The sequence below is a fragment of the Narcine bancroftii genome, chromosome 5 (assembly GCF_036971445.1).
Source record: "Narcine bancroftii isolate sNarBan1 chromosome 5, sNarBan1.hap1, whole genome shotgun sequence".
NCBI lineage: Eukaryota > Metazoa > Chordata > Chondrichthyes > Torpediniformes > Narcinidae > Narcine > Narcine bancroftii.
The window spans coordinates 102,749,679-102,770,612 of NC_091473.1; the positions used below are offsets into that span (position 1 = coordinate 102,749,679).

Here is a 20,934-nt window from a genome sequence, read left to right on the forward strand (position 1 = left end):
TGGTGGAAGCGTTCTAGGAGCCGTAGGTGATGCCGGTAGAGGACCCATGATTCGGAGCCGAACAGGAGTGTGGGTATGACAACGGCTCTGTATACGCTTATCTTTGTGAGGTTTTTCAGTTGGTTGTTTTTCCAGACTCTTTTGTGTAGTCTTCCAAAGGCGCTATTTGCCTTGGCGAGTCTGTTGTCTATCTCATTGTCGATCCTTGCTTCTGATGAAATGGTGCAGCCGAGATAGGTAAACTGGTTGACCGTTTTGAGTTTTGTGTGCCCGATGGAGATGTGGGGGGGCTGGTAGTCATGGTGGGGAGCTGGCTGATGGAGGACCTCAGTTTTCTTCAGGCTGACTTCCAGGCCAAACATTTTGGCAGTTTCCGCAAAGCAGGACGTCAAGCGCTGAAGAGCTGGCTCTGAATGGGCAACTAAAGCGGCATCGTCTGCAAAGAGTAGTTCACAGACAAGTTTCTCTTGTGTCTTGGTGTGAGCTTGCAGGCGCCTCAGATTGAAGAGACTGCCATCCGTGCGGTACCGGATGTAAACAGCGTCTTCATTGTTGGGGTCTTTCATGGCTTGGTTCAGCATCATGCTGAAGAAGATTGAAAAGAGGGTTGGTGCGAGAACACAGCCTTGCTTCACGCCATTGTTAATGGAGAAGGGTTCAGAGAGCTCATTGCTGTATCTGACCCGACCTTGTTGGTTTTCGTGCAGTTGGATAATCATGTTGAGGAACTTTGGGGGACATCCGATGCGCTCTAGTATTTGCCAAAGCCCTTTCCTGCTCACGGTGTCGAAGGCTTTGGTGAGGTCAACAAAGGTGATGTAGAGTCCTTTGTTTTGTTCTCTGCACTTTTATTTCTCGCCTTTGTTTTTGTACAGGGTGATGATGGTGGCATCACGAAAATCCTAAGGCAGTTTTCCTTGGTCCCAACAAAGCTTGAAAAACTCATGCAGTTTGGCATGCAGAGTTTTTCCGCCAGCCTTCCAGACCTCTGGGGGGATTCCATCCATACCTGCTGCTTTGCCACTTTTCAGTTGTTCGATTGCCTTAAATGTCTCATCCAGGGTGAGAACCTCATCCAGCTCTAGCCTTAGGGGCTGTTGAGGGAGCTGGAGCAGGGCGGAATCTTGGACTGAGCGGTTGGCACTGAAAAGAGATTGGAAGTGTTCTGACCATCGGTTGAGGATGGAGATCTTGTCGCTGAGGAGGACTTTGCCGTCTGAGCTGCGCAGCGGGCTTTGGACTTGGGGTGAGGGGCCGTACACAGCCTTTAGAGCCTCGTAGAAACCCCTGAAGTCGCCAATGTCCGCGCTGAGCTGAGGTGTAAATGTTATAGACATATGGAAACAGCAAACTAGATTAACAAAGCCAAGCGATGCATCAGCTCAAACCTTGTAATGCCAATCTCAACAAGTCCCACAGATTATTGGTGTAAAAAATGTAATTTGTACTTGCTTAATATTTTACCACTTTTTTAGAGTTATCCTAACCTATATTTATTGTAATTATCTTAGTCATAAAATCATTTTAATGCGTTCATTTAATTTAATTTAGACATACAGCAGGGTAACAGGCCATTTAAGCCCACAAGTCCGTGTCACCTAATTTTACACCCCCAGTACATTTTTGAATAGTGGGAGCAAACTGGAGACCCCAGAGAAAACCCACGCAGACACGAGGAGAATATACAAACTCCTTACAGACAGCATGAGATTTAAACCATGGTCCGCTCCCAATTGCTGGCGCTGTAAAGGCATTGGGCTAACTGCTATGCCAACTGTGCCACCCTATGTAATCAGTTATCATAGTGATCCAAAGATCCAACAGGGTACAACTGGTGGCTTTATTTGAGGGAAACATTTTGCCAAGGTTGCCAGAATATGTTCTGCTCTTTGAATAATGCATCAGATGCTTCACAATTCCAGTATCATAATCCAGCATATCTTTGCAGCACCAGCAATTGTGGGTTGGGTTCGGATCCCGTGTTGTCTTTAAGGAGTTTGTACATTCTCTCTGTGGCTTCATGAGCTTTCATGGAGGGCTCCAGTTTCCTCCAACCTTTCAAAATGTACCAGGGGTTGTGGGTTAACTAGGTGTAATTGGGCACCACGGGCTTGTGGACCGCAAGGGCCTGTTACCATGCTGTATGTCTACATTTAAAATTTAAAATAAAGATTTAAATTTAAAAAAATTAAAATTTAAATCCAATTTTCCATTACCTAGCAATGATACCATATGAAAACCTGCCTCTGTAAAGGAATATTTACATCAGTATACAGTAAAATTCCCATTATCTGGAATTCAAAGAACCAGAAGCCTCAAGTAACTAGCAAAAAAATAGCGGAAAATAAATAGGTAAAAATTATGAAACCAACCTCAAGCGGCCGGAAATTTCATTTATCCAGCATCTAAGGAGAAAGGCTTAGGGGGAACATCAGAGGAAACTTCTTCACTCAGAGAGTGGTGGGAGTGTGGAACAAGCTGCCATCTGATGTGGTAAATGCGGGCTCACTCTTAAGTTTTAAGAATAAATTGGATTGATACATGGATGGGAGAGGTCTGGAGGAGGGTTAAGGAATTGGTGCAGGTCAGTGGGACTAGCAGAATGATGTTTTGGCATTGACTATAAGGGCTGAATAGCATTGTTTTCTGTGCTGTAGTGTTCCATGGTTCTACCAATTGCCATATGTGCCAGATACTGGAAGTTTTACAGTAGCATCTTTTACAAGCTCAGGGTATCCCAAGCACTTTATAGCCAATTAAATACTTTTACAGTCTATTTGCAGTTATGTAGATTGTATATACAAAGCAAGATCCCACAAATAGCAATCTAATGATTGTCCAACAACCTATTTTCAGTCTTGTGGAATGAACATTTACTGGGAAGTAGGCATCAACTCCAAGACCATTCTTCAAAGTAGTGCATTTGAAGCTTTGATGTCTGATTGAGAGAACAGGTTTAATCCCTCATCTGACAAATTGCACCTCCTAAAGTAGTGCAAAGAATTTTCTATTTGAGCTCTGGAGTGACAACAAAGATATTTCTGACTCCAATGTAGTATAGTTATCCTTTGCTCCATGGCTGACACTTGAAACATTGATATTTGTCTCATTGTAAGGGTTTAAATTGTATACTTGCTGATGCATAATTTTTTTCCCTGCTGTGACAGATTAGGTTATATTTTATATTATGTATAGATATGTTTTAAAGGAGATAAATTGTGGGGTTTTTTAGTGTAGGTCACAAACAAACACTTCACAACACAGATCTCATTTAAAATGCCAGAGCTCTGCACAAGCCAGACAATCTAGGCTCCCAGTGCCTTTGTAAGGACAATGGAAACTGCTTTACTGAAGGACTTCACAAGTAGGTGTTAATTGAACATGCTGTGGTGTCATGGATTATTGTTTTGGAAAACAACAGATGAACTAGACTCAGAAGATTGGGTCTGGTGCCACAGTGTGTCTGAAGGCAGTTTGCTGTTTTAGGAAGGTCATGTGGTTTTGCAAGCAGAGAGAATTAAAAGGGTTTTTTTCTGAGTGTGACAGAGAGAGAGAGAGACTACTGGTTTTCTGCAGTGGCTTTTGGAAGCTTGTTTGAAACCCCATTTTGAAGATGGGTTGTGAGTTTTTAGTTCTGCCTGTTCAAAGAGCATACAAGAGGAGATAGTTGGCTGTATAATGATTTGCCTGAGATAAAGGAAACAGAAAAAGAACTCTGTGGTGACCTGAAAGAAAGAGGTATCATCTGGAAAACCCTGATGGGGCAAGTTTCTTCAGCAAGACGCTGAATTGGCTGATTGGAGGGAATTGGTTCTCTCTCTGAAAACCAACAAGAACTTTCCTGAGTGGTAGCCATTTACCTTTCAAGCACCAAAGCCTGGTGAAATTCATAAATGTTAAATTCTGTGCACAGAATATGAATTGCCTGATACCAGTCAACTTGGAGGAGTGAGAAGTGAGATTGAACTGTGAATCAAAGAACTTTTCTGAACATACATTGCATACACGTGAGCTTAGAATTAGGAGGGGGTTAAGTTAATAGTAATAAGTTAAAGTTTGATCCTGTTTTTTATGTTGAAACAAAATTAAAAGTAACTTTTGTTTAAGTAACCATTTGTCTTGGTGAATTTTTATTGCTGCTGGATTTTGGGGTCCTCTGGGCCCGTCACATTGTACAATATTCTGACTTTCAATTTCAAGTAGTAATAATAGCTTGAGAAATCTGTCAATTGCCTTCTATGTCATGAAGTGCTTGGAGTCGGTTGGACTGCGAGGTGGCACACGTCCCTCAGGACAGGGCATCTGAAGGCTTGTGGAGCTTCCCAGTCCAGTGCAAGATGACATAGTTATAGATGGAGAGTTCTATTCTCCACCTCAGAATTTATCATTTTTGACTTTACCCCGCAGCTTATTATTAAAGATAAAAGTGACTGCATGTTGGTCAGTCAACAGGGTAAATCATTTGCCGGCCACGCAGTGCCTCCAGTGATGCACTGCCTCAACGATTGCCTGGGCCTCCTTCTCGATAGAGGACTACTGAATTTCAGAGCCATGGAGGATGTGGAAAAAAAGCATGGGTCTGTCCGCTTGGTTAAGGGTGGCGGCTAGGGCAAAGTCAGGAGGCATCACTCTCCACCTGGAATGGGATGGATTTGTCCATGGCATGCATCGTGGCCTTGGTGCAGATGAAGGCCACCCAAGCTTTTGCCGACAGAGGGAAGGAGGTAGCTTTCACCGGGGCTGAGTCTTGTCTGCATAATTGGGAACCCACTGGGTTTACTATGAGAAGAAGCTCAGGCACCTCTTCAGGGCCTTTTGGCTGTGAGCGAGTGGGAGTTCCATGGGGACGCATGCGGTCAGGATCAGGACCGTTGATGCCATGTTCCATGACATAACCGAGGATGGCCAGGAGTGATGTGTGGAACACACATTTGTTTTTATTATAAGTGAGATTGAGTGCCTTGGCCATTTACCTTGACCTCCATCATTGAACGGGCGAGCTAGTGGGGGCTGTCCTGGTCGAGTACAATCAATGCCAGTACCTGGTCATTGTCGTAGTCGCTGTCCAATTTGGACTGGTAAGATGGTGTCTGCCTCCCAGGCTAGTGAGATGGCAGCCTCCATGGCACGCATGTGGAGCTGTTGCTTGTGGGGGAAGTGGTGCCAGAAATGTCACTGGCCAAGATGGTGGCCCCCTTTGCCCGCATATGGTGTTGTCATTTGGGGGCGGAAATAACGTCAGAAATGACACTGGTCAAGATGGTGCCTTCCCCCACTGCCAGCGTACCGCACTGCAAGGGAGAGGGGAGGAATGGACTTACACACTTTGGCCTTGTGTCCCTTCTTCCCAAATCCTGCGCACACCACTGCCTTGGCTGGGCAGTGCTTCCGAGGATGTTTCTGTTGGCCGCAGAAGTAGCACTTTGGGTGTTCAGCAGTGGAAGTGAAGTCAAAGCGCCCTTGCATGGAGGTGGCCTGGGACCCGGTGTCCCAAGATGGCGGCACTCATGATACCCATGAGGCAGTCACATTGTCAGAGGCTACATCCAATGTTTTGGACCCCTCAAAGGCCCTCTGCAAGGTCAGTTTGTCCAGTTCCAGCAATTGCTGGCGAATGTAGTCTGATTCCCTGCTGCACTGGTGTCCCAAACTTGCTCATCTGTGTAAACCTCAGCAGTATCCTCCCTGCAAGTTCAAGCAGGACCCGAAAGTATTCCTCGAGGGGCTCACCAGTTTGTTGTTTTCAAGTGGCCAGAAGATGTCTGGCATTGACCCCGTTCGTCCTGGGCCTATACTGGCTTTGGAGCTTGTTCATGGCCCCCTCGTACATCGTGCAGCCACTGATGAACATTGACCTGCAATCATAGCAGGCATAGCTTGTTGTTGTTGGAACCGACGACTTGAGTGGAGGCATACAGAAAATCGTTAAAACAGAGTAGCCAGAGCTCGAATCAGTCTGGGGCTTTGGGCGATTGCAGATCAATATCTAGCTTGTCCAGCCACAGCAACTTGTCCATTGCGGTTAAAGAAAACTTCATGGTAATAAAATTGATACGCTATCAATAACACCAAAAGACTGGAGTTACTAGATGTCAGACTTTTGTTACCATGAGACTGGACACATGCTCCTGTTGCTGGCCCAATTCCAGGAGGGAAGGAGGGACCCGGGCGTAATTGCCTTTATTGGGGAATTCCAGGGGGAGGGCTTACAAGGAGGAGGTGGGCCAGCCGTACTCAGAGATACAGTACTAATGGCGTAACAGAGATACAGTACTAATGGTGTAACAGCATCACAGTGGTATCACCACACTTTACAAGCGACAATAATACAACCAGCAAAATCTCATTTATGTGATCCTTAGTGTTATAAAATAAATTGAATTGAGTCTAATAGTTAAAATTCTCCAAAATGGATGGATTAAAACAATCTAGACATGTCAAGGTGTAAAACTAGAACACAAAATAAAATCACAAAATGGTGCATGATTAGGAGTGTTCACTTTAGTTACTAATCATTTGAATGTTATGCAATGTTCTAATGTCTCAATCTCTTCCAATTTATCTGGAGCAACTTTGGACTTTACTGAGTTTCACAGTAAAAACCTATTTCTGGTTACTTTTGATAAAGGGTGAACAGTATTTTTTTTAAAATTTAGTTACTCTTCTAAATTTGTTAAACTATGAATATTATCTCAGTCTGATATGTTTGTAAAATGATGTATAGAAATGCTCTGAATAACTTGTAATTTTTAAATTCAGACCACCACAGTGTATGATCATAACTCTAGAAAAAGGACCAGATGGGCTGGGATTTAGTATTGTTGGAGGACATGGAAGCCCCCATGGAGATCTGCCAATCTATGTGAAAACAGTATTTGCAAAGGTGATTCTGTAATTTATATTTAATTTCTTGCTAATATTCAACCACTGTTGGAGTGGACAGAAAACAATCATTCTCTTTGTTGGATTACTACTTTAAAAAGTACTCAGTTTATATTTAAGTTATATTTTCCCAAAGCGAGTTGATTGTAGATGCATATCTGCTTATGGATATTGTTTACCACCTCTCTTCTCATTGCATTTAAAATTATTTTCAAATAACCACTCCCCCTTCAGTCCTTTTCTCTTCCTCTTCTTTCCAAACCCACCCCCAACTTCCTGTCACCCAGTTCCACTACCACATTACCACCCACACATTGTTCCCATCATATCCTATCATGCCACCATCGCATCATTCCTTCAGCAGATTTCTCCACTTTCAGCCTCCCCTCTACTCTACTCCTGAGTTCATTTGCCTTTCTTTGTCTGCTTTCACCTATCCTACTTTTGCTTCTTTCTCCAAACTCTACCCCATCCCACCTGCCTCTAGCTGTCTGTCGTTCTTTACATTCTCCTTGCTCCATTATCACCTTCTGTCTCTCTTCCCTCTCTTTCATACTGTCTTGTCTTTGCTTTTTTGGTCCTGAACAGGCATTTCTACCCAAAACATCAAATGTCCATTTTCCTCCATTGATGCAGCCTGACCCACTGAGTTCCTGCAGTAGTTCTTTTTTATGCAGTTTAATATTGTTTGAGGGGACCAACGTCTTGATTATTGCAGCTAATTTATCAGGCGGACATAAATAAAACAAGAACAAAGGAAAGGGATACAGATTCATAGAACCATGGACCATTAAAGTACAGAAACAGGCCCTTTGGCTTTTCTAGTTTGTGCTGAAATGTTATTCTCCCTAATCCCACTAACAAGCACCCAGTCCATAGCCCTCTCCACCCCTCCTATCCATGTACCTGTCCAAATTCTTCTTAAATGTTAAGATTGAGCCTGCATTTACTACTTCCGCTGGCAGTACATTCTACACTCCCAACACTCTTTGTGTGAAGAAATTCCCCCTAATTTTCCCCTTTCACCCTTAGCCACGTCCTCTGGTTTGTATCTCACCTGCCCTCAGTGGAAAATGCCTATCTACATTTACTCTGTCTATTCCCCTCAATTTTAAATAACTCTATCAAATCTCCTCATTCTTCTGTAACTCAGTTTCTAAAGTCTAGGAAACATGCTAGTAAATCTTCTCTCCTCTCTTTCAATCTTATTGATATCTTTCCTCTAGTTAAGTGACCAAAACTGCACACAATATTCCAAATTTGGCCTCACCAATGTCTTATACAATTTTACTATAACATCCCAGCTCCTGTACTCAATACTTTGATTTATGAATGCTAATATGCTCTCTTTACAACCATATCTGCCTGATAGGCCACTTTCAGGGAATTATGTAACTGTATTCACCGATCCCTCTGTTCTACCACACTCCTCAGTGCCCTACCATTTACCCTTTATATTCTTTCTTGGTTTGTCCTTCCAAAATGCAACACCTCACACTTGTCTTCATGAAATTACATCTACTATTTTTTCAGCCGGTCCAGATCCCTCTGCAAGCCTTGAAAGCCTTCCTTGCAGTTCACAACTCCTCCAATCCTTATGTCATCTGCAAACTTGCTGATCCAATTTACCACATTATCATCCAGATCATTGATATAGATGACAAACAACAATGGACCCAGCCCTGATCCTTAAGATGCACCACTAGTCACAGGCCTCCAGATTGAGAAGCAATCATACACTACAACTTGCTGGCTTCTCCCATCCAAGCAATGTTAAATACAGTTTAATACCTCACCATAAAAATTGAGTGTCTGAACCTTCGTGACTAACCTCCCATGTGGCACCTTGTCAAAGGCTTTACAAAAGTCCGTGTAGAAAATATCCACAGCCTTTCTTTCATCAACTTTCCTGGTAACCTCCTCAAAAAACTCTATTGGTTAAATATGACCTACCACGCACAAAGCCATGTTGACTATCCCTAATCAATTCCTGGCTATCCAAATACTTGTATATTGTTAGGTCTGCTTTGTTCATGAATGAGTGAGACAAACACCAGGCTGAGTCGAAATCAGGGTTCTTTGTTCTTTATTACCGGATTGTAACACTTGCGACTAACAAAGTTAGTCGGAGAATGCATTCTGCCGTTATCAGCAAAATGGTGATTTTTTATACCCTTGGATATATGCTTAGAACATCATCATATCATTACTTGTCCAATGACTAAAACTGTTGCTATCCTTTCCCTGCTAGCTTCCTGCCTCTCAATCCATCAATGTCTCTCTTATCTTGTAAGTACAAGGATGCATTCTGTTACTCCTTAGTACTGGGTGACTCCTTCTCCGGTCCCATCTCATGATGTTTTACCTAACAGGAGTACAAGGACACCTCCCCTTCTTGTTACTGCCCTGTACAGGGTAACTCCCTACACATTCCCATCTCATGATGTTTTACCTTACAATATCCAATCTCTTAGAACATCTTCCAAAAGTTTACCTGCTGCTAACATCAGGCTCACCAACCTATAATTTCCTGGGTTAATTTTGGAGCCTTTTTTAAACAATGGAACAACATGAGCTACTCTCCAATCTTCCAGCATCAAACCCGTGGCTAAGGACATTTTAAATATTTCTGCCAGAGGTCCTGGAATTTCTACACCAGCTTCACTCAAGGTCTGAGGGAGTATTTTGTCAAGCCCTGAGAATTTATCCACCCTTATTTGCTTTCAGACATCAAGCACCTCCTCTTTTTTAATCTGTATAGGTTCCATGACCTCTCTGCTTGTTTTCCTTACTCCCTTAGACTCTGTGCCAATTTCTTGAGTAAATACCGATGCAAAAAAAAAAACATTTTAAGATCTCCCCCATCTCTTCTGGCTGCATACATAGCTGACCAACAGTCCAGAACAAAAGGATTCCTGGACTGTGTGATATAGAACATAGAAGAGAATGCTAGGAAAGCCCATCAGGATCAGGCAACTGTGGAGTAAAAAAAATGTTTCACTTATCAGGGATTAGAGAGTTTTAAATACAATCTACATTTGCTGTGCAAATGTGAAGCAAAAACAAAAAAGATTGGGACTGCAGCACTCTTGGAGAGAGAAACAACTAGGAGGCACTTTATCAATGCGCCCACATTAGGAAAGGCCATCAACCCAAAACCTCATTCTAATCTCTCTCTGATCGTTCTGCCTCTAAACTGGTGTCCTGTGTTTGCAGAGCAACAGGCTGCTGGGGTGTTCAGCCACTCAGATGGCAAATGTTAATTTCATTCAAGCATCAGATACAGAGATCTCTGGCCTTCCCTGGAGCAGCTAAACAAACAATTAGATTGAGGGATTCTAAGTGGCAGCAAGTCAAAGTGAAAATGTTCTCATTTTAAAAATCTTAACATAAGATTGAGAAGCAAACCAGGATTAATAGAAAACTAATACAGTAAAAGCCCTGGTATCTAGCACCTATGTGGATTGGTAGACGCCAGATAAGTTTATTTTCCAGTTGCTTGAAACTTAACTCTTACAGCACCTAACTAATAAAGAATAAACAGTTTAAAAGACAAAAATACAGTAGTTACTTACATTGAACAAACTTCACTTGCATGAATATATAAACCTTAAAGCATTAAACTTTTATTTTCAGTTGCATTCTTTGAAGACATTTAACTGTCAATGTTCCTCCCCCTCCACGAAGCCGCCCAAAAGACAAACAATAGATAATTAACCCCCCCCCCCAAGTTTACAGATAAATATTTCTGACCGGGGTGACTCTTACTAACCAGGGATAAGGAGACACTTTTAAGAGAGTCAGCCCCCAACTGCGAGCAGCATCAACTACGACTTCATCCTGGGCAACACCATTTCTGTTTCACACATCTTTATTCAAATATCTGCCTCAAGCAAAGCATGACCAAGGCACTCCACTGACTGAATATTTGCTCTCATCTTCACCAAAAGTTTTTGTATTACTTCAGAGAACATTCACATATACAATTTTACATTTTTTTAACCTACTATAGAACATTTCCGACTAACTGAAAAATAACCAAAATTTTGAATATCATGACGTCACAATTTGAAATAAATTTGAAAAAAAATTTACCCAATCTGCTAAAATGGAGCTACAGGGAATTAGTTTTACAAAAGGGACATTTGTCCACAGGTTACACATTGAAGGAAAGAATATTAATAAATGGTCATTTTTTGCCGTGAGTTACTGCAACTTTGTGATAAATTTCATTGTGGCATTCTTAGAATTTGAATTGAATACCGTGCTCTCTCCCTGACTGCCCAACCCATGGTCTCTCCTCACTCACCCGCTCGAGCCGCGCTGTCTCCCCACTCGCCTGCTTGAGCCACGCTCACTCCCCACTTGCCCGCCTGAGCTGTGCTCTCTCTCCCCGCTCACCCAAGCCACTCCCTCTGTCAAATGCCCTTTCAGTGGGGTCGCTGAAATTTTGCTGTAGGACAATCCCTGTCCAATCTCCTACCATTTACAGATGAGCTGAGACGTCGGACTCCAGGACAGGAGCAGATTCCTTTAGCTCCCAAGCAGGATTGGGAATCAACAACTCCATAGAGAGTTATCAGGAATTAGTGACAGTCAATAAAGTATTCTCCTCATCCTACTGGGCTGCTTTAGAGAAAATTCCCGAATATCAAAAAAATCCACTTAACTGAGATAGGTCTGGTCCCAGGAAGTTCCGATAATCGGGGACATACTATATTTTATTCTTTTTTTTAATTTATTTTCCTCTATTTTTGGCTAATTGCTTGAGCCTGCAATTTGCTTGAATTCTGGATACCAGAGGTTTTATTGTATCATTTTTAAAAAGCCTAAAAAGGTTAATTATTATTTTAAAGATCTAAACTTGAAATAATTATTTCAAGGGAATTAGACTCCTCAAAATTTTAGATTTGTTATTGCCAAGGAGGGTGTTCAGCAACAAGTCTGATTCATTCAGCCACTTTTTCAAGAGTTTTAGCCAGATTAGTGCAACTTTCATCTATCAATTACCCCCACCCCAATAATTTGTTCAAGACTAAAAGGAATGGATCACATTAAATTGTTCCTTATTGTCCTTTTGCAGGGAGCAGCGACAGATGACAGCAGGTTAAAGCGAGGAGACCAGATTTTAGCAGTAAATGGGGAACGTTTGGAAGGTGTCACACATGAACAGGCTGTCGCTATTCTAAAACGGCAAAAGGGAACGGTTACTTTAACAGTGTTGTCATGAACATAACAAGGTGGCCACGATTAATATTGATATATCTGTCTAAATCCTGTCCAGAAATAATGTTGCATTGCCAAATGCAGGAATGTAATTCAACAAAGATTATCTTTTTTTTAGCATTTTAGTAATAGTATTGGTCTATTAACACGAGGGATAACTGATACTGTATGTCAATCACTGTTTTTTGACTTGTGAAAGAACAGCTTATTGATCTTACCCAACTGTAGCTTCTTGACAAATCTCACAAGTGCTTTCATATCATATACCACATAGCTACAGTAGGTTGCTGAATCTGGGGTGCCTGAGCCTGATGTTAGATACACAAAGGTAGATTTTAGTATTCATCGCTGCGGCAATATCTGTTTGAATAGATCATCTGCTCTTTGTAAGACCATTCAAATTTAATTAATTGATTTTACTCCTATTTTCCCCCATTTATTATGTTTATTGGACAATTTATTTTACTAATCTTTTCAGTTTCTGATTTCAAATTGCAATTGAAAGTTTTTGAATTGATTTTTATTCATTCCTGCAATGATAATAACATGAAAATTTCTTGATCCTCAAAAAAAATTGTCCGAGGTGAACATTTGTCAATGTCTACAGAAAATATATTACTTGTTAACTATCTATTTTGAATAATTTTCTTGTAATTTGCAGGCTTAATTAACCTTTTCTGCAGGTGTTATAAATTTGCAATATGAATTGGTCAGCTCATTCAAAAAGCAGACATGTAAACAGAAATCATATGTTCTCATTAATATGCTCTCTATAAACTTTATGCAATAATAGTTTTAATTCAAGTGTGTGATTTGGGTTACATGGGGACCAAATTGAAAATGGAATGTCTTTATCTTTTCCACTTTAACACCACCCTTTCTGCAAGATACAACAAATTTGTTTTCTCTTTTCCCCAGTCTGACAAAAGGTCTCAGATCTGAAATATTAACTCTATTTCTCTTCCCATCGATGCTATCAGACCTGTTGAGATATTCTGGTACTTTCTCTATTTGAGGTTTGAAAACTCCTGACTTTGCAGCTATTACCACAATTCAAGATTATGATAGATGGAGTTAGAACCTTTTACTAAATGTATAAATACAATATTCTCAATTATAATAGACATGGAACCTAACTAAATGCACCACATCTGTTGTCCAAAATCAAAGTAACACAATGCCCCTTTGGAAAATATTTTGTGCCTTTAAAATCTACAATCTCCAAATGATTTCCTCAATTTTACTGAAGTAAAATTGATTGAATGTTGCTTAGGTCCTGTGGCCCACTCCTCTCTAAATGATTGCTTTGCCCTAGGCGTCACAGCTGTTCTTAAGTTAATACTCTTTTGGAATCTAATCAGCTTCTGCTTTTCTCAGTGAGCATGCATATTTTCTTTAAAAAAAATTAGCAGATAATGCCTGTGGTCATGTTAAGTACATCCTGAGGCCATTATTGCCTCACTTGTCTCCTAGGGCTAGGCAGACTCTCTACCATGTGCCTTTGGCTCTCAATTTATAAATTTCAGAAGGAAATGACTGTAGTTCGGAGCTTACTGTACAAGAATCTGGCTTTTAACCATGTGCTCCATTATATCTTGCTCAAGTATTTCTAAGAGTGAATTTGGATGAGAATTTCAAATAAGGTATTACTTATTAAAAACTTATTTATTAAATTACTTATTAAAAACTACAACAACAGAGGCCAGTGCCATATTTTGTCACATATATTAAGTCACTCTTTTGTGCTTTAAAGTGACCTAGAAATATAAAGAATCAAAAAACATAGTTCTATTTTGCTACTGGACTTTGTGTTCCCAGTGTGTATACTGCTGCCATTTTAATTAAAAACTGCAGAATACATCTACTGGTTATTCTTTCTAGTGGTGACCAACACTCTGTTTTCACTCAATTCTGCATCTCAAGAAGTTTTTGCCTGAATGGATTTTGCATATTCACTCAGACATTTAATTATAAAACTTTAAGAAATGTAATAAATATGAGATGTAATACTGCAAAACTAGTTTACCAGATCAATTTTATGTAATGCAATAATGGATTCTGATGGGTTAGAATTTTGAATTTTATTTCATATCAATGCAAATTATATGATTATTTAATGGAAATCAAAGGACATTTGTTTATGTATAAATGAATTCCTGAAAGTTAATTGAATTGTCATCTCTGCAACTCAGAACCTCTTAGGATGTTGTTAATAGTTGTGTGTGCTTGCTTTCTGTTTTAATTCCTTCCTTGTCTAACTTTGCCCTCAACAGAATTGCTGCTCTTGCTAAGCTGTGATCCCATCAATACCACAGATTAAGGATATCTCACCTGAATGGGTTATTGAGATATGAGACTAGACAGCAAATATTAGTTTTGAGTTATTTGTAATGAAGTTTTACATCACTGTATGATGTATTTGATTGTATCAATTGTGCACAAATGTTTGGTTTAAGATGAACCTTGAATAAACAAGAGACAAGTTTTAGAGCTCTTCTTGCTTCCTGTTCATTACCCTAAGGACCCACAAAGATACAAGTACATCAAAGAATCAAAGCATCCCAAAGAAGCAAAGTTATCAATCTCGTCAAACAACTGCATGGTTAGGTGAGTCACGGTAATGATAGTGTGCAATTTGGAAGTGACAGTCCTTGAATTAGGATAAATACAGGAGTATTAAAGGCAAGGATTAGATTAGCCCAGCTAATAAAATGAGAATGATGCAAATTGTCACTTTAGATTAACTCTGGAACCCTATGGGCCACCTTCACTATTAATTAAAGGAAATGTGTTGTGAAGCAAACGATATGATTGAAATCGGGGCAAGGTGAAATGGAGCCTGCTGAATCTATCCCATCTTGAGTGTAATCTTCATTCTAGAGAGAGTTTTAGATCTCCCAGACAACTCAAGTTGAAAGATATTTTTGGGGTGACAGATTAATGCAGCAACCTTGGAGATTGTGGAAAGTTACAAACATGGGACCAGAAAACAAAGGTACGGCAAGATCGTTGGTGATTAAATGAAGTTAATGGAAAACCTATTCCTACTGTGCAAATTATAACTCCACCTTTCTACTCTGGGTCAAAACCTTCTTGTGCATCTTTAGCAAATAAGCAGATCTGCAAGATGTAACATGGATCTGCATATAAAATAGCTACATTGGTGGAGATGGATTTAAAGTATCAAACAATTTCCACTTGTACAGAATGTCCATGTTCATCCATGGCATCAGCATACAGCAGTGGCAAAGTGACATGAAGCCCAAATCACAAGTTGATCAAAGAGAAGGTGGAGGGACTTAGCCAGTCAAAGAGAAAAATGGATGTTATGGGTTGGGACTCTTTTTTGAGACTATGGTGGGAAGGGGAGATGACCAGTCTAAAAAGGAGGGGGATGGGCCACTTGGGTAGCCTACAACTCAACTGTGCAAATTTCCCAATTCCAGGTAGCTCCCACCATGATCTGGTTCCACTATTTTCATCAGTCCTGCATCTGCTGCCATTCTTTCAGCCCATTCCAGTACTTACTTTTCACTCATGCCCCTAGTGATCTCCGCCCCTACTCCTCAGCTTGCCTCACCTTTCCACATTCATCTGTCTTGTACTCCACCTCTAATGGGCCCCTTCCTCCCACCTTTTATGCTAGACTTCTCTCCACAATGCTGCCTGGACTGCTGAGCCCCCCACAGCTTCTCATTGTTTGCTCAAGATTACAGCATCTGCAGTTTCTTGTGCATCACATTAGTGAGTTTAGCCTGAAAAGTGAAATAGGTGGGAAAATATGTTGCTGCAGCAATGGAGATGGTCAAGTTCGAGTAGAGAAATGTTTTAATTGTAAAAATAAATGATGCATGTGTGTCAGACAAGACAGACACACAATGGGAATCTAGAACATCATATATCTTACCTGTCAGATTAAAAGTAATACTGATAACAGAAAGCCACAGAGAAAAGGCTTGTATAGCATTGAAACTGATGAACAGACTGACAAATGAAGTTTATATGCCATTTGGTAACAATAGTAAGTGTGGTACTATTTCTTTTTTTCTTTGGCTTGGCTTCGCGGACGAAGATTTATGGAGGGGTAACGTCCACGTCAGCTCCAGGCTCGTTTGTGGCTGACAAGTCCGATGCGGGACAGGCAGACACGGTTGCAGCGGTTGCAAGGGAAAATTGGTGGGTTGGGGTTGGGTGTTGGGTTTTTCCGCCTTTGCCTTTTGTCAGTGAGGTGGGCTCTGCGGTCTTCTTCAAAGGAGGAAGCTGCCTATTAAGACTAGTATATTGATACAAACATTGATACATTTGCTGATTACTCAATTATGGACAAAAATATGCTCATCAAGATGTTTGGCAAAATGACACTGAAGAAATAACAATTGTAGATTAGCTGTAATGTTTAGTTTCCTATAATCAAAAATTGAACCTACTTCTTATAACACAAATAGACAAACTCTGCTGGAGACTGATGAGCTGAAAGCTTTAAAGGTGGATTGAAAAGATGGATTTAATACAATACTTCACAACCACCTGTAAAGGCCAGACTCGGTGGGCTGAACAGCCTATTTCTGCTCCTTATGGTCTTGTAGATGCCAAGAGGCGTTGCCGAACCAGACTTAAGCCCCAAGGAACCTCATGAATACCAGGTGATAAGAGTGGGGAAGACATGCCATCACAGGCTACAAAGCAAAGCCAGGCAGAATAGTAAACAACAGTGCCTCCCTCCTGGACATGTTCGCTTCAAGAAGTGGCCTAGTGAAACACACCTCTCCCTGCTCAAGCACACCAGTACCCACAGACACTGATTTTGATATCAGATTAGCCTTCCAGAGAGGGAACTTGCAGAAAACAACCTGACTGGATGGATCCCCTGGGCATCTTTTAAGCCTGTGCTGTATTTATGGACATGTTCAGCCACTCTCTTTAACATGCTGAACTGTCCACCTGTTTTGAGAAGTCCACTATCATCCCAGTGCCAAAGGAAAATGACTACCAGCCTGTAACTCTGACATACACTCTTGACCCACTCCAGGTCACATTCTCATTAGAAACAGGTTAACAGCAGGTGCCATCTTTCTGGATCTACACTCACTCCTGGAAAACCTGGACAAAAAAGACTGCCATGTCGGTCTATTTATTGACTACAGCTTCACCTCAAGCTATGTGACTTTGGTCTCAGTAATCTCTCTGCAATTTGATTCATGACTCTCTAACATGAAGGCCATAATCAGTGAGGATTGGTGACAGCACCTCTTGCAGAATCAACCTCAAAACTGGGGCACCACGAGGCTATGTACTCAGTCCTCCACCATACTCCCTGTACACCCATGACTGTGAGCAAAACCCAGCTCCGACTCCATTTATAAATGCGCAGATGGCACTACCTTCATAGGCCGGGTCACTCACAAAGATGAAATGGAGAACAAAAGAGGGAGATGGGGGCTTGAGGGTTGGTGCCAGGATAACAACCTCTCCCTCAATTTCAGCAAGATCAATGAGCTGATTATAGACTTCTGGAGGGGGCAGAACTCACTCCCTGGTCCACATGCCTCTCTTTAATTTCATTGTTGGGTATCCCCTCATTTGTAACTGGAATATGTTTTTGCTGAGCATTGGTCTCAAACCGCCAGTGCTCACAGTCTACGTTAGCCAACTCCTCCCTCATCCCATTGTGGTCTCCTTTGGTTTGGATTTTTACTTCCTCACCCTCCATGTGTATTAGAAATTCAACCATACTGTGATCATTTTTTCCCAGGAGAATCACTAATTACAAGATCATTAATTTTCCCTGTCTCATTAGACAAACATAACATGCTCCCTCGTGGGTTTCGTGACATTCTGTTCAAGAAAGCAATCACAGATTAACTCTTCCTCCAGGCTGCCTCAACTGACTTGATTTAACCAATCAAAATGTAGATTAAAATCTTTCTTGACTCTTCCATTCTGTTCTTATATGTGTCAGCTACTTCTTTATTTATTGCCTCTGCCATCATAATGTCGTTACTTAGTTTCCTACAGATACTCCCACCAATATCTTTTTCCCCTTAATATTCCTAATCTCTACCCAAATTGATTCAACATTTTGCTCTTAGAGCTGTATCATCTCATCTTTTATATGATACTATCTTTAACTAAGAGTACTCCTCCACCTCCCTTACATGGATGGACCACAATTGGTCAAGGAAAAGATGAGGGCACATCAAAGCAGGTAAAGCTGACTGTCACTGAACCTCGCAAAGAAGATGACACTGCTATATCTACATGAAAGGAGGCACAAAGATGTCCAACCTCTTGCAAAGGCAGTTGGTTAGACTTCTCATATTGCGGTATGATGCAAAATAAAAACATATTGCTGGAAGCAACTCGGCAAAGTCAGGAAAGGGAAGCAGCAAAGATCCAGTTTTGGGATGTTTTATTAGAAAGTTTTGATAAAGGATGTTACACCTGACAAATTAACTTGGTTTCCTCTTTCACAGATGTTTCTAGCATTGCATGTTTTCATTTCAGATTTCTGACATCTACATATTTTTATTGGATTTGTCTTAGTTTGTGATGTAGCCAATAATGGATAACGTATTGTCTTTGCATCATGTTCACCACAAAACAACAAACTTTGCTATAGAGTAGGGGGCATTTGCAGTCTTCTTTGGATAAAAGGATTACACCAGTTCTTGTCAAGTAAAATGTTGATATGTCTGAATGAGCATATGCTTGGCCATTCTTGACACCAATCAACATTGTCCACAATGGAGCAATGGATCAGCCTCCTGTCCAAATATAATTTTGTTTCTAAATACAGAGCTCTACAACCGATGCATTCACTGCTTTGCGTCAGGAAAATGCAGATCCCAATGTAGAAAATACATCCTGTAAGCTAAAAATTATTTTCACATAACAGCAATGGACGAAGCAAAATTTATGTAGAAGAACCTAGTATGAGCTCACTTTGAATGGCTGGACTAATTAAACTACATTTGGATGAGAATATATCTTTCTATCACAACTTAATGCTTTATCATATGGGGTTACAGATTTATGAAGTGGCATCAAGGAAAATCTGCACCTAGAATATTGGCGCATTATTAAAAACAAAACTGCAGCAATAGATTTATCAATCAGCCTGGAAAGGACAGGACCTGCAAGCAAGCTAGTGTGCAAGTTACCAGAACTTCAGACCACTATTGTTGAGAGCACCAGGTCTAGAAGTAATTGGCATGACCTCCACATGGACTACTTGAAGAAAGAGATAGTCTTAGGAATAGCACATGGGTATATGAATCGTCACTGAATGCATAGAAGAACTCTGATCCATTTATATAGCATGTTATCTTCCTGCAGAGATTAAATCAGATAATTATTTGGAATTCAGGTCATTTCAGTTTGAGAAATGAAAAGGAATTAAACATTGCCTCTTAACTCCTTTCTAGAATTGTCTCAGAAGTTGAAGAATTAGATATAATGAAAAAAGCACTAAAAGAGCGAAGACGTGAAGGCAAATGAGGTATCACTGTGAAGCATTGACCCACAAGTTTTCTCTGAACTGTAAATCATGGACCTTTCTACTTCAGGTACATATCGGCAACAATGTTGATACACAGAAGATTACAATGCTATCGGAGTGCAGTTCAGCCAAAGCTGAAAATGAAGAAAAATGGTAGAAATCAAGTATGTATCAAACACATGCCTCATAGGATCAGATTGCGTGATAGGGTTCCTTTGCTAAGTCCTGCATGTTGGAGATGACAAAATTGTGTGTTAAAAAGATTGTGGTGATATGCTGTTCCAAGCATTGATGTATAATAGAAGTTCACAAGAGCTATGTGCTCTCTGTATGAGATGTCTAAGAGAACAATAGTGTGGACTAAATTTGAATAAAGTCCAAGAATGAGTTTATTGTCATAAACAATATGTGGTACACCAAAATTCTTATTCACTGCACCTACACAGGTACATGAGATATTAAAACAATGTGCTGTATAAAGTAAGTTGCCAAAATATGCCATGAAACAGAAAATGATAAAATAGATAGTTAGTTAAATATTCTCAGTTGCAGTTAATCTAAAATAAAAGTGATGTTTCAGTTGTGCAGACAGGCTTTGTGTGCTTCTGGAGTAATGTTATGGTTATGATGGTACAGGAAGGATCAAGAGCCTGATAGTTGTTGGATAGCTGACAGCCTATGATTGGCAACAACCACATGGGGTTGCTGACTCCAGGGAAGAGGAGGACTGGCGCAGGGCACCAGAAAAAAATGGGGAGACCACCTCCCACCCCCCCCCCCGCCCCAGTCTGAGAAGGAGAAGCAGAGGAGACGACCCACAGAACATTGACTACTGCAGCAGACCAGTGAGGGGGTTCTGTGGGTGAAGGAACCACACAGACAGAGGGCTGGTGGCAACTCAAGGCGAGGAACCCACAGAGGCTGGAGGCAGCGGTCAAGGGATTCACACAAGGCTGAGGATTTCTGGAGAATGACTCGAGTCTGGCTGAACAGGTAACAAGTATCAGAATCGGGATGCAAGAGGGTGCTGAGGGCACTGAAGGGTTCCTAATTGAAACAAAGGATTGGATCTGGAGCTCAGGCTGCCGATGGTTGGACTGGACTCTGTGTGGCTGGGAAGGTCACAGGAGCACTGGAGGTGAATCCACAGACACTTGGTAACTCTGGTGGGAAATCTCTTTTGCTTCTCTTTCTCTGACTGTAAGAGGCGCTTCAGGCAATTTCTGCCAATGGTGAATCTGCTTTACAGCAGGCAAAAGTAATTTCATGTAACATGACACTTTTTATTACATGACAATAACTTGAATCTTGAATATTAAATAAAACTG

At 41.0% G+C, this 20,934-nt stretch overlaps 1 protein-coding gene across 10 annotated transcripts in view; it reads left to right on the forward strand.

Moving 5' to 3' along the window:
* The window catches only part of patj (PATJ crumbs cell polarity complex component), a 307,050-nt gene extending 292,454 nt beyond the window's left edge, over positions 1-14,596 (forward strand). For 9 of the 10 annotated variants that reach the window (XM_069938547.1, XM_069938545.1, XM_069938553.1 and 6 more), the window contains 2 exons: positions 6,760-6,883; positions 11,966-14,596. In XM_069938547.1, the coding sequence (XP_069794648.1) occupies positions 6,760-6,883; positions 11,966-12,112 (271 nt within the window). In that variant the 3' untranslated portion in view covers positions 12,113-14,596. The remainder of the gene's footprint in view (positions 1-6,759; positions 6,884-11,965) is intronic. The other variant, XM_069938548.1, reaches the window with a different exon arrangement.
* Positions 14,597-20,934: the final 6,338 nt, after the last annotated feature.